We start from the raw sequence: 19437 nt of genomic DNA on the forward strand, positions 1-19437 counted from the left end.
GATCGAATAAAAGCGGGAGGAGCTCCTGCTGGGGGGGGGGGGAGGCAGGCAAAAGAAGTGTGCCCGGGGCTGCTGTGGGGCCATGGGGTCTCCACCCCCTGCCCTGCAGTGACACCAGGACAGGGGCGTGAAGCATCCTTCAGTCCCCCTCATAGGGCTGTGTGTCCCAACGGCCTCCAGTTCTGCCCAGCAGTGCCAGTGGTACCTCTCTTCCCCTGCAGGGGAAGGGGCTGCACAGCAGTGCCCCCCCCCCCCCCCCCCAGCCCCTCTCCAGGGCCCGGCCCCCTGAGCTGTGCCCGCTGCCACCCTGCGAGTGCCCGTCTGTCCACAGCCCCCATCTGTTGGCCCTACAAATAGCCCAGCGGGGGGGAGGGGGGGGCTCACGGCCAGCACCCCACTGCCAGCTCGCGTGGCACAGCACAGCTGGGGGGGGGACACACCAGGATGGGACCCCGGTGGTCCTTCAGGGGTAGCACTGAGGTTGGCGTGGAGTGGCACTGGGTGACACAGACACCGCGCTGGTGACGGTCACCCACAGAACCTTTGTCACCTCTTGGGTCCATCATATTCACAGGGGAAGGGTGGCGGGGGGGGGGGGGGCACATCCCATTGAGGACACGTCATGGGGCACATGGGGCTGAGCCTCGCGGGCGCACACGAGGTGACGCACATGTCCCTCAATGCCACCTCCTGCTGCTTGCCCCTTGGCACCCTCCCGTCCCCTCGGTGCCAGTGACACGTCCCAAAATAGCCTCAGTGGGGCCATAAAAGCAGGGAGGGCGGCCGCGGGGCAGCAGAAGCCACCGCTGGGAGTGCCGTGAGGATGTGGGGGCCGAGCGCGGTGGTGCGCAGCGGGGGGCTGCTCTGCAATGCCAGCCTGGGCTGCCGTGTGAAGGAGGAGGACACGGGGCGCCGGGAGTCCTTCAGTGCTGAGTGGTTGGACCTGGAGCTCAGCACCCGGCCTGAGGAGGGGTGAGCAGCACTGCTGGGGGTCCGGGAGCTCAGGGTCCCCGGGGGTTGTGGGGTCCCCGTAGGGCATTGGGGCTGAGGGAGGTCTGATCGTGGGGGAGCTCTTGGGGAGTGCTGTGGGTTCCCTGTTGGACTGGGAGGATCTTGGGGGTTCCTGTGGGGGTCTGCGTGGGGATGGAGGAGGTTGGGTGGATGGGTGGATGCGTTGGGGTCCTTGTGGGGCTGTGGGGGTCCCTGTGGGGCACTGCGGGGCTCATGTCTGCGTCTGCACAGTGATACGGGTTGTGGGTGGGGGTCTCTAAGCTTCCCATATGGTTGTGAAGGTCCTGGGTTGGGGGGAGGAGGTTCCAAGGGTCTTCGTGAAGGTGAAGAGAGAACGGTGGGGGTTCTGAAGTATCAGTGAGGAACACAGGGATGTCAGTGGGTCCCCACGAGGTGGGATGGGGCAGAAGGGTCTCCAACGGCGCTCGAGGGTTTGGGGAAACCATGGGGGTCTCCGAGGGTTTGGGAAAGTGATGGGGGTATCCAAGGATTTGGGGAAACCATGGGGGTCTCTGAGGGTTTGGGAAAGCCATGGGGGTCTCTGAGGGTTTGGGGAAACCATGGGGGTCTCTGAGGGTTTGGGAAAGTGATGGGGGTATCCAAGGATTTGGGGAAACCATGGGGGTCTCCGAGGGTTTGGGGAAATCATGGGGGTCTCTGAGGGTTTGGGGAAACCATGGGGGTCTCTGAGGGTTATGGGGGTCTCTGAGGGTTTGGGGAAACCATGGGGGTCTCCGAGGGTTTGGGAAAGCCATGGGGGTCTCCAAGTGTTCCCATGGGGCAGGGTGGGACGGGGACCCCTGCAGCCGCCCCATGAGCTCCCTGTGCGCAGGTGGTGCCGGCGGGAGGTGGACCAGCAGCGCCGCGAGTCGCTGGAGCAGCGCGGGGAGACGCGGGTGCTGACGCAGCGCTCGCCGTGGGGCGTGGTGCGGGTCGGGGTCCTGGGGCAGCCCCTGGCCCAGCACCTCCTGCCTTACGCCCGCACCCTCCCGCTGCCCCTCTTCGCCCCCTCAGACCTGCGCGGATCCAAGCCGGGGCTGCGGCGGACCCTCTCCCGTTCCCTCTCCCACGAAGCCCAGAGGGGCTGAAGGCGGTGGGTGGGGGGCTCGGGGCACGGGATGAGGTTGGGGGGCGGCAGCAGGGGGGTCCTGAGCCCCACCGCTCACCGCGGCCCCCGAAGACGGCGGAGGAAGGCGGGGGGACGTGGGGGTGGGCGCTCACCCTGCAGTGGGCGGCAGAGGCCGGTGGGGACGGGGCGCAGACGCGATGCGGTGTCCCCGGCGGAGAGAAGGGAGAGAGGATGGGGTGCGCTGAGCCCCCCCCGGGGTGGGGGCTGGGAGACACAGCAGCGTTGTGTTGTTTTGTACAGATGTGGATTTCTTTGTATTGCAATAAAAGGTGCAGCCTGGCACTGTGGCTCCAGCAGTGGTGGTTTGAGTGCGGGGCAGCAGACCCCCCCCCCCCCCCCCCCGCCCCACAAACACACTTGTCGGGCCTGGAGCAGCCCTAGAGCATTGGCCTATCTATGGGGCTGTGCCCCTCCCTTTGTCCTCTTCTGGCCCGGGTGTGGGGACAGCGACCCTGTGGGGAATTGGGGAAACTGAGGCACAGCCCAATGCTGTGGGATGCGGGTTAAGTGAGCGGGTTGGGGGGGTAAGGGGGGGGGGGCAGATCTCTCTTATATAACTGTGCCCCCCCCCCCCCTTACCAGCCCATGCCAGGGTTCTGGATGGTCCTTGTGCCAGCGCCCAGATTAGCTGTTCCCTCCTGGATAGATCCTGCTGTCCCTGGGCCACCGCCAGGCCCTGTGCCCATCCCCTTCCCATCCCCATCCATCCCCACTCGCTGCCTGTGGGGCCTCACCACCTTCACCCCTTCCCTTTTCCCAGCCCCACAAGCAGCACCGCCCCACACCCCGGGCTGTGGGCACAATGAGCGCACCGGGAGCTGGAGGGGTTGGTGGGCCGGATCCTGCCGGGGGCTGAGGTCCATCACACTCATCTCAGCAGTGACAGCTTCACGAGGGAGCGCCCGGACAGACCCCAGCGCTGTCCTTATCTCACCGCCATCCCTCTCCCAACCCTCATTCCCATTCCTGTCCCCATCTCCATCCCCATCTCTCCCAGCCCCATCCCAACCCTATGCCCCACAGGGGGGTCAGAGCACAGCAGCCCCTTTGGCTCCCACTTTGGTGCTGGGACACCCCCAGAGTTGGCACAACCCTGCGGGCTGCAGCCCCCCATGCGGGGAGGTGGGGGGGGGGGGGGGTGGGCACAGCAGGGCCGGCTCCGGCCGCGGGCGCTGACATAACCCGGTTATCCACGATGGACGGCTGCAATCAGCGCCGAGCGGCCGCTGCCATAACTCACCGTGCCCCCCTCCTTTCCCCCCCTCCCCTTTCCTGGTTATCGGGGCTATAAATGGGACGCGGCTCCGGCACAGCGCAGCCCCCACCATGAGCAGCCTGGATGCCATCCGGGAGGGCTACGCACGCTTCGACCCCCGCGCGTACCTGCAGAACAACTACGTGCCCCCCCGCGCCGACTTCTCCTCCGAGCAGTGCGTGGTGCCCTGGAAGCTGCGATGTTTGGCCGAGACCTTCGCCAGCGGTGGGGAAACGGAGGCACGGGGAGGGGGGCACAGAGCATCCCGCCCGGCCGCCCCCATCCCGTGACTCACAGTGGGACCCCCCCCCACCCCCATCCCCAACCCCCAGGTGAGGTCTGTGGGCGCACGCTCATCGACGTGGGCTCGGGTCCCACCATCTACCAACTGCTGAGCGCCTGCGATCACTTTGAGGAGGTGGTGGCCACCGATTTCCTGGAGGTGAACCGGGAGGAGCTGCAGCGTTGGGTGCGGGGTGAGCCCGGAGCCTTTGATTGGAGCCCCTTCATACAGCACGTCTGCAAGATCGAGGGGCGCGGGTAGGGCAGGGGGTGCGGGGGGTGCGGGGGGTGGGGAATGCTGCCCCAAGTCCCCACGGAGCCTCGTGCCGTGTCCATCGCAGCCCCTTGCATTGGTGGGCTGGGGGCGGTCGTGGTCCCGCAGCCCATAGCGCTGATCCCGGCAGGATTCCTTTGGGGTCCCATCCCCAGGTCCCTGTGAGCACCGTGCTGGCCCCCATAGGATCCCAATGCCGTGTCCCCACATCTGCCGTGCTGATCCCCAGCCCCACATCTCCGTTCGTGCCAGACCGATTCCTTTGGGATTCCATCTCCACGGCCCTGCAGATGCTGCGCTGATCCCTGCAGGATCTCATCCCCATAACCTGCTGATGCCAGGCCGATTGCTATAGGATCCCATCCCTGCATCCCCCAGGGTCCCATCCCCACAGACACTGTGTTGATCCCTGTAGGATCCTGTCCTTATATCCCTGCAGATGTTGGGCTGATTGCTACGGGATCCCATCCACACATCCCCATGGCTGCTGTGCTGCAGGACCCCAACCCCATACCCCTATTGATGCCAAGTTGCAGTCTGTGGGACCCCATCCCCATCCCTATCCCCATATTGCTGCCAGGTTGTTCCCCACAGGACCCCAACCCCATTCCCTTATTGATGCCAAGCTGCTCCCTGTAGGACCCCAACCCCACACCCCTATTGATGCCACGTTACTCCCCACAGGACCCCAACCCCATTCCCCTATTGATGCCAGGTTGCTCCCTGTAGGACCCCAACCCCACACCCCTATTGATGCCACGTTACTCCCCACAGGACCCCAACCCCATTCCCCTATTGATGCCAGGTTGCTCCCTGTAGGACCCCAACCCCACACCCCTATTGATGCCAGGTTGCTCCCTGCAGGACCCCAACCCCCTATTGCTGCCAGGTTGCTCCCCACAGGTCCCCAACCCCATTCCCCTATTGATGCCAAGCTGCTCCCTGTAGGATCCCAACCCCATACCCCTATTGATGCCAAGTTGCAGTCTGTGGGACCCCATCCCCATCCTCATATTGCTGCCAGGTTGCTCCCTGCAGGACCCCAACCCCATACCCCTATTGACACCACATTGCTGCCTGCAGGACCCCATCCCCACATACCCCCCACATCTCCCCTCCCCCTCTCCCCCTCCCCTCTGCTCCATCCCGATGCCGCCCGCAGGGAGCCCTGGCAGGAGAAGGAGCGGCGGTTGCGGGGCCGCCTGCGGCGCATCCTCCCCATCGACGTGCACTGTGCAGACCCACTGGGCGCCCCACTGCGCCCTCCGGCCGACGCTCTGCTCTCCACCTTCTGCCTGGAGGCCGTCAGCCCCGACCGCGCAGCCTTCGGCCGAGCGCTGCTGAATGTGGGCTCCATGCTGCGCCCGGGGGGCCACGCGCTGCTGCTGGGGGCTCTGGGGGAGTCCTTCTACCTGGCGGGTGCTGCACGGCTGCCCGTGGTGCCGCTGGATGAGGACGACGTCCGCGGGGCTCTGAGTGATGCCGGGTTCACCATCCGTGATTTCCGTTCCTACGCAATGCCCCCCGCGCTGCGCACCGCCGTGGATGACGTCCAGGGGGTGTTCTTTGTCCATGCACAGAAACCACTGGAAGGCTGAGCCCCCCCCCCCCAATCCCGGCTTCCCACTCCCAAAAAGGCAGACGTTGCGCTCCCAAGTGCTGTCATCCCATCGCATCCCATAATAAAGCCTGAGCTGAGCACGGCACGGCCTTCGGGAGGTGCGGGGGCTGCACGGGTTGGGGGGCAAAATGGGGGTGAAAGAAATGGGGGTCACTGCATCTTGAGAAGGGAGGGGGGGTGCAGGGGGCACATGGGGCATTTGAAGGATGTGCCAAGAGGGGAGAGCGGGGACAGAAAGGTGGGAAATAAAGTGTGGGGGCTGCAGGGTGGGTTGGGTGGGGAGAGGGGAACGCAGTGGGGCTGGGTACGCAGTGCCCATGGAGCAGGAGTGGGGTGCGGAGCAGGACGGGGGGCACAGAGCACAGGTTGAATTCCAGCTTTATTCACAGCACAGGGCACACCCTGCTGGGGGGCTGCACCCTGCTGGGTGGGGGGCATAGCCCCAGGGCGCTCCCCAAGGGCTGCACAGGGGTCACCCCCCCCACCCCAAGGCACCGCTCTGACCCCACACATTGCACCGTACCCCTTCCCATGAAGCCACCCAGCAGCAGGCAGGGCTGGGCAAGGCAGCATCCCACCCCCCCGGCCCCCAGGCACCAGCGTACACAGGCACCACCACACCCCCCCAGGGGACCCCCTCTGTGCTCGGCCTCCCCCAGACACCCACGTCCGTCCCCCCCCCCCCGCAGCAGTGCAGCCCCAGCAGCCGTTGCCACCTCGCGGCTGCCTGGATCCACAGCAGGAGAAATCGGCTCAGCAGCAGCAGCCAGGGGGGGTCCACTGCCCCCACTGCTCCCAGAGAGGGGCTCCTGGCCCCCACACAGGACAGAGTGATAGAAAGGAAAGCACATCTCAGAAGGCGGGGGGGAAGAGGGAGTCCACGGCTGGGGGGTATGGGGTGGGGGGAGGGGGAGAGGAATTTGTTTGGCACGTGTTGGAGCAGGGCCCTGGGGGGGCATGCAGTGTTTCATCCCCCCCCTGCTGCTCTAGTCCGCTTTGGAGAGGTCTGAGTTGGCCTTCAGGAGGTAGAGGCTGTCATCCACCAGGAAGCTGCAGGGAGGGAGGGGAGATCGGGCTGGGGGGCGCAGGTTGGTCCATCGGGGTCAGGAGAGGGGGGAATGAGGGGGGCCCAAAAGCCATCGGAGCCCAGCCAGACCCCGGAGCACCCCCAGCACTCAGGAGCAGGAGAGGGGCTCTGAGCACCCCCGTTTCAAGAGGGGGGACGCAGTACTCCAAGTGCAAAAGAGGGGCCCCAAAGCAGCTCAATTTCAAGCGTGGGGCACTGAGCACCCCATACTGAGGGAAAGGGCCCCCAGCACCCCGATTTCAAGCACAGCCCTCACCTGTAAAAGAGGATGTTGAGGGGCACGGTGCTGATGTGCCAGAGGGCGTGGGCGTCCAGCACCCAGAAGAGGGGGGGGAAGTCGAGGAGCTCAAGCAGAGCCCCTGCCTGCAGCAGCAGCACCACCACTGCACACTTCCAGACGTGGGGCAGGCGGGGGCGGTTCCGGAGACACCACCACAGCCACCACAGCAGGTTGAGGAGCCCTAAGGGGGAAAAGAAGGGGGCGATGGGATGGGAGCACGATGGCCCACACCCACCGTGCCCCCATAGTCCTCACCCTCATCCCACTGCGCCCCCACGTCCTCCACTCCGGTTCCACTGCGTCCCCTCAGTCCCCACCCTCATCCCATCGTTCCTCCTGGACCCGTTGCCCCCACGGCCCCCACCCCAACCCCACCGCCCCGGCTCTCACCGATGGCCACATTCGCAGCCATGTTGTAGCCGTAGTCAAAGCGGACGAGCGTCAGGTAGGAGATGTGGCAGGCGAGGAAGAGGAGGAGGAAGGCCCTGAAGACGCCGATTAAGGCCGGCCGCCGCAGCCCCATCGTCCTGTGGGCAGGGGGACGGCAGTGACACACCCCCAGCCCCAGGGGCAGCGTTGTCCCCAGTGCTGGGACGCTGCTCACCTGACCCAGCACAGGTACACGGAGTGCAGGACGACGGCTGAGGCGCAGAAGTAGTCGAGTTTCTGCAGGGCAGGAGTGGGGCCATGGGCTCAGAGCCCGGGGATGTGCCCGGCGCCCCCCACCAGGTGGGGATGGGGACCCTCACCTCTGTCAGCGCCGTGTCCCGCGTGTGGAAGACGGTGGACCAGAACCAGGCATTGACGGAGACCTGTGGAGAGCACAGTGGTGGTGCAGGCAGGGGACAGATGAGGTCACCACAGGGGTGGCTCCTGCATGACCCTCATGTTCTGGGGTTTTGGGGTGGGGGGGACTTACCCAGGCAAAGGCGACGCAGGTGGGGTACATGGGGGAGGTGGGGGGCACGGCAGCTTTGTAGCGCAGCAGCATCACGAAGCTGGCCAGGCCGTTGAGGAGGGAGGCGAAGGCAGAGGCTGGCTCCTGGACAAAGAGGAACCGCGAGAAGGGCCACTGCGAGGGGATGGGGGGGGTCAGCGGGATGGAGGGGACACGGAACCCCAATCCCCCCCCCACCCCCCACCCCCTGAGCTCACCTTGCCATGGAACTGCGGCACGCGGCGGCCCGCCCTGCACATAGAGCCGCACTGTGTGCCACATGCACTCATACTTGCAGTCATCGTGGCACGTCCAGCCTGGGGATGGGGAGCAGAGGGTCCCAGGGTGGGGGCTCAGTGTGTCCCCTCCTCCCTGCACCCCCTCCGGTCCCTCTCAGGACGGTGAGCATCAGGACACCCATTTGCCACGGCCAAGGAGAAGGCTCCAGGATGGCCCTAAGTGTCCCCAGTGGAGCTCAGTGCCCCCCATTATGGCCCTGTGCCCCCCAGCACAGCCCTGCATGCTGCGCTATGGCTCAGTGCTCCCCCAGAACGGACCAGCTGCCTTCCAGCCCGACCCAGCATGGCCCAGTGCCTCCCCGTCCACCCCAGTGCTCCCAGTACGGCCCCCCCAGCCCGCTCTCACCACGGCCCAGTGCTCCCCAGTACAGAACCAGCACAGCCCAGTGACCTCTCAGCCCACACCCATTGCAGCCCAGAGCTCCCCGTATATCCCAGCGCTCCCAGTTCCGCCCCGCCTCCACGTGCAGAGGAGGAGCCCGCGCGACACGGGGGCGTGGCCGCCATGTGGGCGTGACCCAAAGGGGGCGTGGCCTCCAGGCCCGCAGCCAATGGGCGGGCAGCGGGGCGGTACCTGTGAGGCCCATGTAGAGTGGCTGCCGGGCGCGGAAGTACCGCAGCGCCGCCCCCGAGCAGTTCCGCCGCTCGCAGCGGCCCAGGCACTCGCGGTACAGCGGCTCCCGGTCGCCCTGAGAGCCGCGGGCCGGGCCCGGCGCCGCCGCCGCTCCCAGCAGCAGCAGCAGCGCGGCCCGCGCCGCCCCGCCGCCCGCCATCGCCGCCCGGCGCGGCTTCCGGCCCGCCCCGGAAGTGGGGGCGGCGCGGAGCACCACGGGATATAGCGCCCCCGCTGGCCGCGGGCATCACGGGAGGGCTGCGGTCCTCCAGGGCGGGAGGATCATGGGATATATGCCCCCCCTTCGGCTCATCTCCGCAGAGGCTCACGGGATATATTCCCCCCGTGGTGCTGGGGAGCGTTGGAGGCCTCGAGGGGCCCCGGCCCGGTGGGGGGGGCGTACGGAGCGGGGACTCCGTGGTCTCAGCGCAGAGGGGTGGGGGGCGGAGGCCGCCTCAGAACCACGGGCCTGGCGTGGGGCGCTGGGCGATGGGGGCAGCTGTGTGGACGGGCCCTGCCCCATAGGTGCCCCACGGCCTCGGCCTGCACCGCGGCACCACGGGTGGGGGCGGGGGTCGCGCCGGGCGGCGCAGGGGCTCCGGTCCTCCCGGTGGTGCCGCGGAGGGGCAGTGCCAGCAGCCGCGGCCGGGCCTGGTGCCCCGCAGTGCCCGCTGTGGCGCTCCACGTCGGCGGGACCCCCGAGATGGAGCCTGCGAGGGTGGCTCTGGTGCTGCATTACCCCCCCCGCCCCCCCATAATGACCCCCGGTGCGCGGAGCGACCGCGACGGCACAGCGCGGCGCTGCCGGGATGGGGTGACGGAGAGCAGCCCGGAGCCGCACCGCTCGGGACCGCCGTGCCCGGCACGCCCGGGTCGGTGCTGCCCGCGTCGGGGGGACCGCGGTGCTCCCGGGACGGAGCGCCCAAAGCCGCCCGGTGGCTGCGGTGCCCCCCGGGGCATCGGGACCCCCAACGCCCGAACTCGGCGCTGCCGGACGGGGTGGCCGAGAGCAGCCGGGAGCTCCGCCGCTGCGCCCGGGGCGGGACGGGAGGGGGGGGGGGACGGACCCGACGCTGCCCGGTGCCTCCGGTGCTCGGGAGCGCGCGGGGTGGGCGGGAGCGCGCGGCGCGCCCTCATCCCAGCTCCCAGGAACGCGGCGCGTCCCCGCGAGGTGGAGCCCGGGAGCGCGGCGGGAGGCGGCGGAACCGCACCGCAAACTTTCCCGGAGCGGCCGGCGCGGGGCCATGGGCCGCGGCCCGCGCTGAGCACAATGATCGCCGCCCGCGGCCGCCCGCTCTGCCCCGCGCTGCTGCCGCTGCTGCTCGCCGCGCTCTGCCCCGCCGCCGCCGCCGAAGGTGGGTCCGCCCCGACGGGCAGCGGGGGCGCGGGGGGCGGCGGCGGGACTCGGCGCGGAGTTGTGCGGGGAGCGCCGGGATTCGGTGCGCAGTTGTGCGGAGAGCGGACGGGTTGGGGTAGCGGGGCAGGGGGGCCGCTGGGGCTCTGCGGTTGAAAGTGACCCCCCACCGCGGTGCCCCCCTTCCCCCCCCCCCCCCCCCCCGGCTCCCCGCCGTGGGCAGCACCTCCCTCTCGGCGTTCCCACGCGGGATTGGGCTGAGCCGGGAGGCGCGGGGCCGGGGGCGGCCGCAGCGTTCGTTGCCCCCCCGGTGCCCCCCGCGGAGGGCGAGCTCGCGGCTCCCGCTGTGCCGTGACCCCAGGAGGGCTTTGGGGGACCCCGAGACGGAGACAGCCCCGTCCCCATCGCTGTGCGTGGGACGGAACCGCTCGCAGGGGTCCCGCAAATCACAAGAGGTGCGGTGATGCGGCCACGAGAGCCCCCCCCCCGCCGCCGGGACAGCCCCCCCCCCCGTCCCACGGAGATGGTTTCGGGGCGCGGAGGGGCCCCGGGGCGGCGGCGGTGCCGCACGGTGCGGGTGGGCGGGCGGGTGCGTCCCCGCCGGTCGCTCCCATCCACATTCTCGAGGTGCCGCACCCTGCCCGGCCCGACGGGAGCAGCCGGGGCAGGACTCAGCGCCGCGGGGCCTCGGCCGGAGCGGGGACGGGGCGGGCATCGCCCCACCGCCATCCCCACGCAGACCCCTTTGTCGGGTTCCCGGGGCACAAAGTGGGGTCTCGGTGGGTCCCCGCCGCTCCCATCGCCCTGCAACTCGAGCTCCGAGTGGTGGCACGTCCTCACCGCTGTACTCAGCGCTGTCCCCAGGGCAGGGGGTGTCGCACAGCCCGAGCCCCGGGAGGGCGGTGGCAGTGGGACGAACTGGGATCCATCCCCACCGCCTTCCCCGGGCCCTGGGAGCGCCGTCGGCATCCCCTGCCCGCCCGCAGCAGGTGGAGCAGACCTTGAGCTTTGGCCGCATAACACCGCGGGGCCGTTCCCTGCGGGGTGGGGGCACCTGGCAGTCCCCACCTCCCCGTCCACATGGGCAGATCCGTGCCCAGGGGCAGAGATTCTCCTTCTCGAGGCTCGAGGGCCGTTTCCCCGTCCCGGCGGCCCCGTAGCAGGCAGAGGTCGGGGAGGGGGGGGGGGGCGGCTGCAGCCCGGGTCGTCCCATGGCCTCGTGGCAGCTGCCGGCACCGGGGGCTGTCACTCAGCCGCCGCGCGGCCCCCCCTGCACGGAGGGCAGAGCGCAGCGTACCCAACCCCTGCCCCGGTGTCCCCTTCCGGGGTGGTGATCCATGGGGTCAGCTTTGGGGGCGACCGCGGCCCCCACTCCATGGGGTGAGAGGGGACAACGGGGACGACACGGTGACCCCGCTCAAGGAAAGGCACGGGGGGCGCCTTGGCACGCGGCGGTCTCGAGGGGTGCGGTGGGACCCCAGCCCCAAAAGCCCTCATTGGGGCCGGGGGGGGGGCGTCCCGCGTGGCTGTGGGGCGCCGGGGGCCGCGGGCGTGCCGGGGCTGGGCCGTGCCTGCGTCACCCCGCTCGCTCCCCAAACACGCCCGACCTGAAAAGGCGGTTCCCGGCGGGACGCTGCGGCCGGGCCGTGGCACCCCACCGCCGTGACTCACCGCACCCCGACCCGCCCCTCCCGGACCCACCGCCACGCACGGGGGGGACGGAGCGAGGCGGCCGTGGGACGCGGCCATCCGGGGCGGCCGTCGCCGCTCAACAATCGCGTGTTGTCTGCGCTCTCCCCCCGCCCCCCCACACCCCCCTCCCGGCGGCGTGGGCACAGCATTCCTGCTCCGCGGCCCCCGCCCCGCTCGGGGCCCCCCGGGCTGCGCTCGGTGCGGGCTGCGGGGCGGCATTCAGCCCCTGGGCCCGCCCAGTGCTCGACGTGGGCACGCGGTGGGGGTCGTGGCCGCGCGCCGACGCGGGGATAACGCTGCGCTGGGAGTTGGGGGTCCACATCCCCGCGCGTCCCGCGTCCCTCGGCCCCAGCCCACGCGCGGGGGCCGCGCAGGAAGCCCATCGGAAGCCCATCGGAAGTTTTTGGGAGCAGATAACCGTCAGCAGCCGCAGCCGCAGCATTTCCTGCGGCCGGATCCCGCGGGGGCGATGGGACGGACGGCCTCGGCTGACCTCTCCCACCCCCCCCCCCCCTCCATCCATCCATCCATCCATCCATCCCCGCAGTGTGCACCGGCACCGACATGAAGCTGCTGCAGCCTTCCAGCCCCGAGAGCCACTACGAGACCCTGCGGCACCTCTACCAGGGCTGCCAGGTGGTGCAGGGCAACCTGGAGCTCACCTATCTGCCCCCCGGCGCCGACACCGCCTTCCTCCAGGTGCGAGGATTCGGGAGCGCGTGGCACCGGGAAGGGGGGGGTCCCGGGGGCACCGTGGGGGTCTCACCGCCGTGCTGCCCCCTCCCTCCGCCCCGCAGGACATCAAGGAGGTGCAGGGCTACGTGCTGATCGCTGAGAACCACGTGAGCGCCGTGGGGCTGCAGGGGCTGCGCATCATCCGTGGGACGCAGCTCTTCCAGGAGCGCTACGCGTTGGCCGTGCTGGGCAATGTGGGGCTGCGGCAGCTCGGCATGCGGCAGCTCACAGGTAGGGGGCGTAGGGGGGGGGGGGGAGATGGGTAGGGGGTCCGTGCGTGGAGGCTGCAGCTCCATGAGTAGGGCCGGGGTACAGAATCACCGCGTGGTTTGGGTTGGAGTGCCCCAAATCCCATCCATCCCCACCCCATGTCGCAGGGACCCCTCCCACAGCCCGGTGCCCACCGCCCTGGGCCTGAGCACCGCCAGGGATGGGGCACCCACAGCTGCTCTGTGCCCTCATAGCGATGAATTTCTTCCCGCTGTCTAACCTAAATCTCCCTTCTTTTAGCTTAAAACCATTCCCCATTGTCCTATCCCTACACCCCCCGTACATCCCCTCCCCACATTTTCTGCAGCCCCTTTAGTCTCTGGGTGGGGACTCCAAGTCGCTGTGTGGGGCCCGGTGTCCCCATGGGGCCGTCCCCCCCATGCTGATGGCAGCTCTTTTCCCCCCGTGCAGAGATCCTGAAAGGGGGGGTACACATTGAGGGGAACCCCCAGCTCTGCTTCCAGGAGACCATCCTCTGGGCCGACATCTTCCACCGGCACAACGAGCTGCGCAGTGAGACCCGCGTGGAGAGCACCCGCAGCCGCACCTGTGAGCAGCCCGAGGGCTGGGGAGGGGGTGTGGGGGGGGGGGGCGAGAGGTGGGTGGGTTGGGGGGTGCCACCCCCCCAGCTCCCTATCGATGCCATCCATCCTCCTGCAGGTCCCGACTGCCGGGCGCTGTGTGCTGAGGGGCACTGCTGGGGTGAGAGCCCACAGGACTGCCAGACCTGTGAGTATGGGGCTGCCTGGACCCCCCCCCCCCCACCGCATAGGAACCCCCCAAACCCTCGAGCACTCCCATATCCCTGCTCCGTTCACCCCACGTAGCACCCACATCCCTGCCCTGGGGACCTCCACTTGTGCCCCCCAATCACCTTGCTGCACACCTCCCCTTGTCCCCAAACCCCTGCTGCAGAGATGCCCAGAATCCCTTCCCCATACACCTTTGGGATGCCACCTACTCCGCAGCTCCTTGCCCCTCTCCCCAGACTCTATCCTTTCAGGGGAGGGGTCCCCATCCCATTGTGCCCCCCCTTTTCCCCCCCCCCAGTGACCAACAGCATCTGCCACGGGTGTCCGCGCTGTAAGGGCACGAAGCCGACGGACTGCTGCCACGAGCAGTGCGCTGCGGGCTGCACCGGCCCCAAGCACTCCGACTGCCTGGTGGGCACGGGATGGGGGGTGGGCAGGGGACTCCCCCAGACACAGGGGCTGATGGCTGGACCCCCTCCCACCCCCCCCCCAGGCCTGTCTGAACTTCAACCGGAGCGGGATTTGCGAGCTGCACTGCCCCCCCCTCGTCATCTACAACTCCGACACCTTCGAGTCGGTGCCCAACCGTGATGGGCGTTACACCTTCGGTGCCAGCTGTGTCAGCCAGTGCCCCTGTGAGTGCTGGGGGGTGGGGGAGGGGTCTGAGCACCTCCTTACCCAGCTCTGACCATCCTGGTTCCCCCCCCCCCCCCCCCCCCCCCACAGATAACTACCTTGCGACAGAGGTGGGCTCCTGCACGCTCGTCTGCCCCCAGAACAGTCAGGAGGTGACGGTCAACAATGTGCAGAAGTGCGAGAAGTGCAGCAAGCCCTGCCCGGAGGGTGAGTGCCTGGGGGGGGTCCTGGCTGTGCAGCTGGGGGGGCTCTGGGGCACCCCGGGGGGCTGCTGTTCACTGGGAAGCTCTGCAGTACTGGGACGGTGCTGGAGAGCCCTTGGGGACTGCAGCGGGGCGAAGGGGCTGCTGTGCCCTGGGGGGCCCTGCAGCATATTGCCAGGTAGGCGGCGCTCTGGGGGGGTCCTGGTGAATCTGCCAACCCCTCTCTGCCCCCCGCAGTGTGCTATGGGCTGGGGGTGGATTTCCTCAAGGGCGTCCGTGCTGTCAACGCCTCCAACATCCGGCACTTTGCTGGCTGCACCAAGATCTTTGGCAGCCTGGCCTTCCTGCCCGAGACCTTCGCTGGGTAAGCACTGCACACCCCATCCCAGTGGGAACCATCAGGGACCCCCCACAGCCCCACTAACCTCCCCCCCCCCCCCTCCCCACTTCCTATCTCCCACAGGGACCCAAGCACCAACACAGCACCCCTGGACCCCCAACTGCTATCGGTCTTTGAGAGCCTGGAGGAGCTGACGGGTGAGTGCACGGAGATGGGGACACATCCCTGAGCTGAGGGCACAAAGTGAGCAGCGGTTACAATCGTGTCCCCCCCCACTCCCCCCCAGGCTACCTGTACATTGCTGCCTGGCCACCCGGCATGGACGACCTGGGCGTCTTCCAGAACCTGCGTGTCATCCGTGGCCGTGTGCTGCACAAGTGAGCGGGGATGGGGACCCGGTGGGACGTGGGGGGGGACGTGGGGGGGTGACACGGGGGCGATGTGGGCGCTCACCTGGCTGTGTCTTGGCAGTGGTGCCTACTCACTGACGCTGCAGGACCTGGCGGTGCGGGCGCTGGGGCTGCGCGCCCTGCAGGAGATCAGCAGCGGGATGGTGCTCATCCACCACAACCCCCAGCTCTGCTTCCTCCAGAAGGTGCCCTGGGACAGCATCTTCCGCCACCCCCGCCAGCACCTCTTCCAGACCCACAACAAAGCCCCCGAGCAGTGCGGTGAGGACAACCCCAGCCCCAGCGCTCACGGTCCTCAGGGCCGGGCTGTGAGATGGGGGTAACACCGTGTTCGACCCCCCCAGAGAGCGATGGCCTGGTGTGCTTCCACCTCTGCGCCCACGGGCACTGCTGGGGGCCCGGCCCCACACAGTGCGTCTCCTGTGAGCGCTTCCTGCGGGGCCAGGAGTGCGTGGCCTCCTGCAACCTGCTGGATGGGTGAGCACGGGGACGGGCTGAGCCCGGCAGTGGGGGTGAGACACTGCCCTGCATCAACCCCAACCCCAACCCCATCCCACTCCCACCGCCCCGCAGTGCCACCCGGGAGCACGCCAACGGCACGCGCTGCCTGCCCTGCCACCCCGAGTGCCAGCCACAGAACGGCACCGAGACCTGCTTTGGATCGGTGAGAACGGGGACACGGGACAGCAGCACGGGGGTGGCACTGCCGCCAGGTCCCTCACCCCCCACCCCCGTGCCCCCCACCCCGCAGGATGCGGATCAGTGCGTGGCATGCGCGCACTACAAGGATGGGCAGCAGTGCGTGCGGCGCTGCCCCAGCGGGGTGAAAGTGGATGCCTCCTTTGTGCCCATCTGGAAGTACCCGGACGAGGAGGGGGTCTGCCAGCTCTGCCCCACCAACTGCACCCACTCGTGAGTACACACCGTGGCCGGGCGTGTGTCGGGGGGGGGGGGCTGTGGGTTGCTCACCCACCCCGTGTTCTATCAGGTGCACCATCCGGGATGAGGACGGCTGCCCCGTGGACCAGAAGCCAAGGTACCACCACGGGTACCCCCACCCCGTGGGGGAGCGTCAGGGGGTGACCCCATCCCCACATCCCCCGTCACCTCCCATCCTGCAGCCAGGTGACGTCCATCATTGCTGGAGTGGTGGGGGCTCTGCTGGTTGTCGTCCTTCTGCTCATCACCGTGGTCTGCGTCAAGCGCCGGCGGCAGCAGGAGAGGAAGCACACCATGCGGCGGCTGCTGCAGGAGACCGAGGTGGGGATGCTGGATGACCCCGGGGGGGGGCTCAGAGCGTTGTCCCTCCTCACTCACCTGTCCCTCACAGCTGGTGGAGCCGCTGACACCCAGCGGGGCCCTCCCCAACCAAGCGCAGATGCGCATCCTCAAGGAGACGGAGCTGAAGAAAGTGAAGGTTTTGGGCTCCGGCGCTTTCGGCACTGTCTATAAGGTGAGGGGTGGGAGGCACTGTCAGTGGGGTGGCACCATCTGTGTCCTCCTCACTCACCGACCGCCCCGTAGGGCATCTGGATCCCTGACGGGGAGAGCGTGAAGATCCCGGTGGCCATCAAGGTGTTGCGGGAGAACACCTCGCCCAAAGCCAACAAGGAGATCCTGGATGTGAGTGCAGCGGAGGCGGGCACGGGGCTGGGGAGGGGGTGCCAACCTGACCTCCTGTCCGTGCTGCCTGCAGGAAGCCTACGTGATGGCCGGGGTGGGCAGCCCCTACGTGTCGCGGCTGCTGGGCATCTGCCTGACCTCCACGGTGCAGCTGGTGACGCAGCTGATGCCCTACGGCTGCTTGCTGGACTACGTGCGGGAGAACAAGGACCGCATCGGCTCCCAGGACCTGCTCAACTGGTGTGTGCAGATCGCCAAGGTAGGACTGGGGGCTGCGGGGGGGGTTTGGGGGGGTGGAGGTGCAGGGCTTAACGCCTGCCGCCCAGGGGATGAGCTACCTGGAGGAGGTGCGGCTGGTGCACCGTGATTTGGCTGCTCGCAACGTCCTGGTCAAGAGCCCCAACCACGTCAAAATCACCGACTTTGGGCTGGCACGGCTGCTTGATATCGACGAGACCGAGTACCACGCCGACGGGGGCAAGGTGGGATGTGGGGACGGGGTGACGGGGAGCGCGGTGTCCCCATAGGGTCCCACTCACCCCTCCATCCACCCACTCAGGTCCCCATCAAGTGGATGGCGCTGGAGTCCATCCTGCGCCGGCGCTTCACCCACCAGAGCGACGTCTGGAGCTACGGTGCGTCCCTATGCAGGCTGCGGTGGGGCGGGGGGTCCCAAACCGACGCTTACCCCACGTCCTCGTGTCCTCAGGCGTCACCGTGTGGGAGCTGATGACCTTTGGGGCGAAACCATACGATGGGATCCCGGCGCGGGAGATCCCCGACCTGCTGGAGAAAGGCGAGCGGCTGCCGCAGCCGCCCATCTGCACCATCGACGTCTACATGATCATGGTGAAATGTGAGTGGGGGGACGTGGGGACACGGTGGCCGGGACCCCACCGGCGCCCTGACGGCGCTCGGCTCTGCCCCAGGCTGGATGATCGACTCCGAGTGCCGGCCCAAGTTCCGTGAGCTGGTCACCGAGTTCTCCCGCATGGCCCGCGACCCCCAGCGCTTCGTGGTCATCCAGGTATGGGGTCCCGGGGGTCTTGTCCTCAGCAGCGCCCCAACGGGCACTGACAGCCCCTCACCCCCCACCTCCATCCCCAGAACGACACAATTGGGCTGCCCAGCTCCATGGACAGCACCTTCTACCGGGCGCTGCTGGAGGAGGAGGACATGGACGACCTGGTGGATGCTGAGGAGTACCTGGTCCCTCACCAGGGCTTCTTCAGCGCAGAGACCTCCACCGCCTACCGCAGCCGCATCTCCTCCACGCGGGTATGGCCTGGAAGGGGGGGTTTGGGGGCAGCGTGCTGCTGCGGGGTCTGTGGGGCGCAAAGTCCTTAACGCTACCCGGAGACCCCGTGGACCCCGTGCAGCCCCACGGCACCGTGCTCGACTCTGTGCCCTTTTGCCTCCTCAGAGCACAGCAGAGACCCCAGCCGACACGACAGAGGGCGAGGAATCAGCCGCCTTCCCCTTCCCACCGCAGAGCCTGGTGGAGGGCCCAGAGTGCCCCGTGCCAGAGGCTCTGGAGGTGGATGGTGGGGCCAAGGGAGCCCTGCCAAGCCCCCCAGCCACACGGTACAGCGAGGACCCCACTGCGCTGCCAGGCGATGAGAGCGAGGGTCTGGACCCTGAGGGCTTCGCCACCCCAGGTGCCCATGCCACTATGCCAGGTAGGGCAATACGGAACCCTGGGGAGGGGGGCAAGGACCCTGCTTGGCCACTGACACATCCCTTGTCCCTGCAGAGTACGTGAATCAGGCTGGGGAGCGGCCATCACCCCCCCGGCACCCCTGTGCACCACCATCCCCACCAGACAAGCCCAAGGGCCACCAAGGCAAGAATGGGCTCATCAAGGACACCAAGCACCCCTTCCTGGGGCCCTTTGGCCGCGCCGTGGAGAACCCTGAGTACCTGGCACCCCCGGGGCTGCCGGCCCCCACCGCCTTCAGCCAGGCCTTCGACAACCCCTACTACTGGAACCAGGACCCCCCCAAAGCCGGGAGCCCTGAGGGTGGTCCCAGCTCCACACCAGCAGCTGAGAACCCCGAGTACTTGGGTCTGGCTGAGCCTGAGGACGTGGCTGTGTAGGGCAGGGCCACCGACGGACCCCCCCTTTCACCGAGGCAGCTTGGGGAGGGACGGCGTGAGGCCGGCGGTGGATGTGGGACTGAGACTGTCCCCTCTGCATGGGGTGCCCTATACTGCAGGAGAGCCCAGGGCACTGTGGGACAGTGCAGTGGCACAGGGGTGGGCACGGAGGACCCCCAAAAGGAGCCCAAAAGCCCCACCCGGATGGATGCTCAAACCCCACATAGTTCCTTGAGGAATAAGGACGATGGAAGCAGCATCACCCCAACCAGCACAGGACTGGGAGCCCCATCACACTGCTACTCATCACCGTACAGCTGTGCCACACTGCCGACGTCCCAAAGGCTCCTCCACCACCACTGTACCCCCAGCCCCCTCCCCACCGGTGCCCAACCGCGCCGGACACACTGACTTGCACTGAGCAGGTGGACACCGGGCTGCCCGGGCTCCTGCTAGATTCCTGTGAAGCTGACAGTGTCACACCTGGATGTATATTTGATCATTGTATATGGGTTTTTTTTTTTTTCTATTCCACTT

The 19437-nt window shown here is 68.2% G+C and overlaps 4 protein-coding genes and 1 non-coding gene across 6 annotated transcripts; 4 read left to right on the plus strand and 1 right to left on the minus strand.

The window, feature by feature from the left end:
- The first annotated feature begins 787 nt into the window (after positions 1-787).
- On the plus strand, positions 788-2422 carry TCAP (titin-cap). The gene is made up of 2 exons (XM_015299545.4): positions 788-972; positions 1844-2422. Exons 1-2 carry the CDS (start codon positions 824-826, stop codon positions 2097-2099), a joined length of 405 nt encoding a protein of 134 aa, XP_015155031.2. The 5' UTR covers positions 788-823; the 3' UTR covers positions 2100-2422.
- Positions 2423-3456: 1034 nt separating this feature from the next.
- Positions 3457-5669, plus strand: PNMT (phenylethanolamine N-methyltransferase). The gene is made up of 3 exons (XM_003642811.6): positions 3457-3620; positions 3728-3935; positions 5114-5669. The coding sequence occupies exons 1-3, from the start codon at positions 3467-3469 to the stop codon at positions 5547-5549; spliced, it is 798 nt and encodes a 265-aa protein (XP_003642859.1). The 5' UTR covers positions 3457-3466; the 3' UTR covers positions 5550-5669.
- Positions 5670-5933: 264 nt separating this feature from the next.
- Positions 5934-8984, minus strand: PGAP3 (post-GPI attachment to proteins 3). Its single transcript, XM_003642812.6, is given in 9 exon segments — positions 5934-6622; positions 6916-7120; positions 7330-7466; positions 7544-7605; positions 7689-7751; positions 7859-8011; positions 8095-8127; positions 8129-8193; positions 8750-8984. Coding segments are annotated over 9 exon segments (981 nt in total). The 5' UTR covers positions 8949-8984; the 3' UTR covers positions 5934-6558.
- A 966-nt stretch (positions 8985-9950) lies between these two features.
- Positions 9951-19429, plus strand: ERBB2 (erb-b2 receptor tyrosine kinase 2). Of its 2 annotated transcripts, NM_001044661.2 has the most exon segments (27): positions 9951-10143; positions 12382-12533; positions 12632-12800; positions 13251-13388; positions 13500-13568; positions 13890-14002; positions 14085-14226; positions 14318-14434; positions 14668-14794; positions 14894-14967; positions 15057-15147; positions 15242-15441; positions 15525-15657; positions 15754-15844; positions 15932-16092; positions 16169-16216; positions 16302-16440; positions 16511-16633; positions 16705-16803; positions 16877-17062; positions 17130-17285; positions 17363-17438; positions 17513-17659; positions 17733-17830; positions 17911-18081; positions 18227-18482; positions 18557-19400. In NM_001044661.2, coding segments are annotated over 27 exon segments (3705 nt in total). In that variant the 5' UTR covers positions 9951-10058; the 3' UTR covers positions 18901-19400.
- MIR6547 (microRNA 6547) lies at positions 17261-17380 on the plus strand. The gene has a single exon (NR_105412.1). It is a non-coding gene; the product is annotated as a microRNA 6547 (primary transcript).
- Positions 19430-19437: the final 8 nt, after the last annotated feature.

This window comes from Gallus gallus, chromosome 27, assembly GCF_016699485.2.
Source record: "Gallus gallus isolate bGalGal1 chromosome 27, bGalGal1.mat.broiler.GRCg7b, whole genome shotgun sequence".
Classification (NCBI taxonomy): domain Eukaryota; kingdom Metazoa; phylum Chordata; class Aves; order Galliformes; family Phasianidae; genus Gallus; species Gallus gallus.

Bases quoted from the DNA above. Each gene is read 5' to 3' on its own strand.
- PNMT (XM_003642811.6), top strand. From the start codon at position 3,467: ATGAGCAGCCTGGATGCCATCCGGGAGGGCTACGCACGCTTCGACCCC. The intron at 3,621-3,727 runs GTGGGGAAACGG...CCCAACCCCCAG, and splicing joins GGCCGAGACCTTCGCCAGCG to GTGAGGTCTGTGGGCGCACG. The intron at 3,936-5,113 runs GTAGGGCAGGGG...TGCCGCCCGCAG, and splicing joins TGCAAGATCGAGGGGCGCGG to GGAGCCCTGGCAGGAGAAGG.
- ERBB2 (XM_040653176.2), top strand. From the start codon at position 10,059: ATGATCGCCGCCCGCGGCCGCCCGCTCTGCCCCGCGCTGCTGCCGCTG. The intron at 14,227-14,317 runs GTGAGTGCTGGG...CCCCCCCCACAG, and splicing joins CTGTGTCAGCCAGTGCCCCT to ATAACTACCTTGCGACAGAG. The intron at 16,804-16,876 runs GTGAGTGCAGCG...TGCTGCCTGCAG, and splicing joins CCAACAAGGAGATCCTGGAT to GAAGCCTACGTGATGGCCGG.
- TCAP (XM_015299545.4), top strand. From the start codon at position 824: ATGTGGGGGCCGAGCGCGGTGGTGCGCAGCGGGGGGCTGCTCTGCAAT. The intron at 973-1,843 runs GTGAGCAGCACT...CCCTGTGCGCAG, and splicing joins AGCACCCGGCCTGAGGAGGG to GTGGTGCCGGCGGGAGGTGG.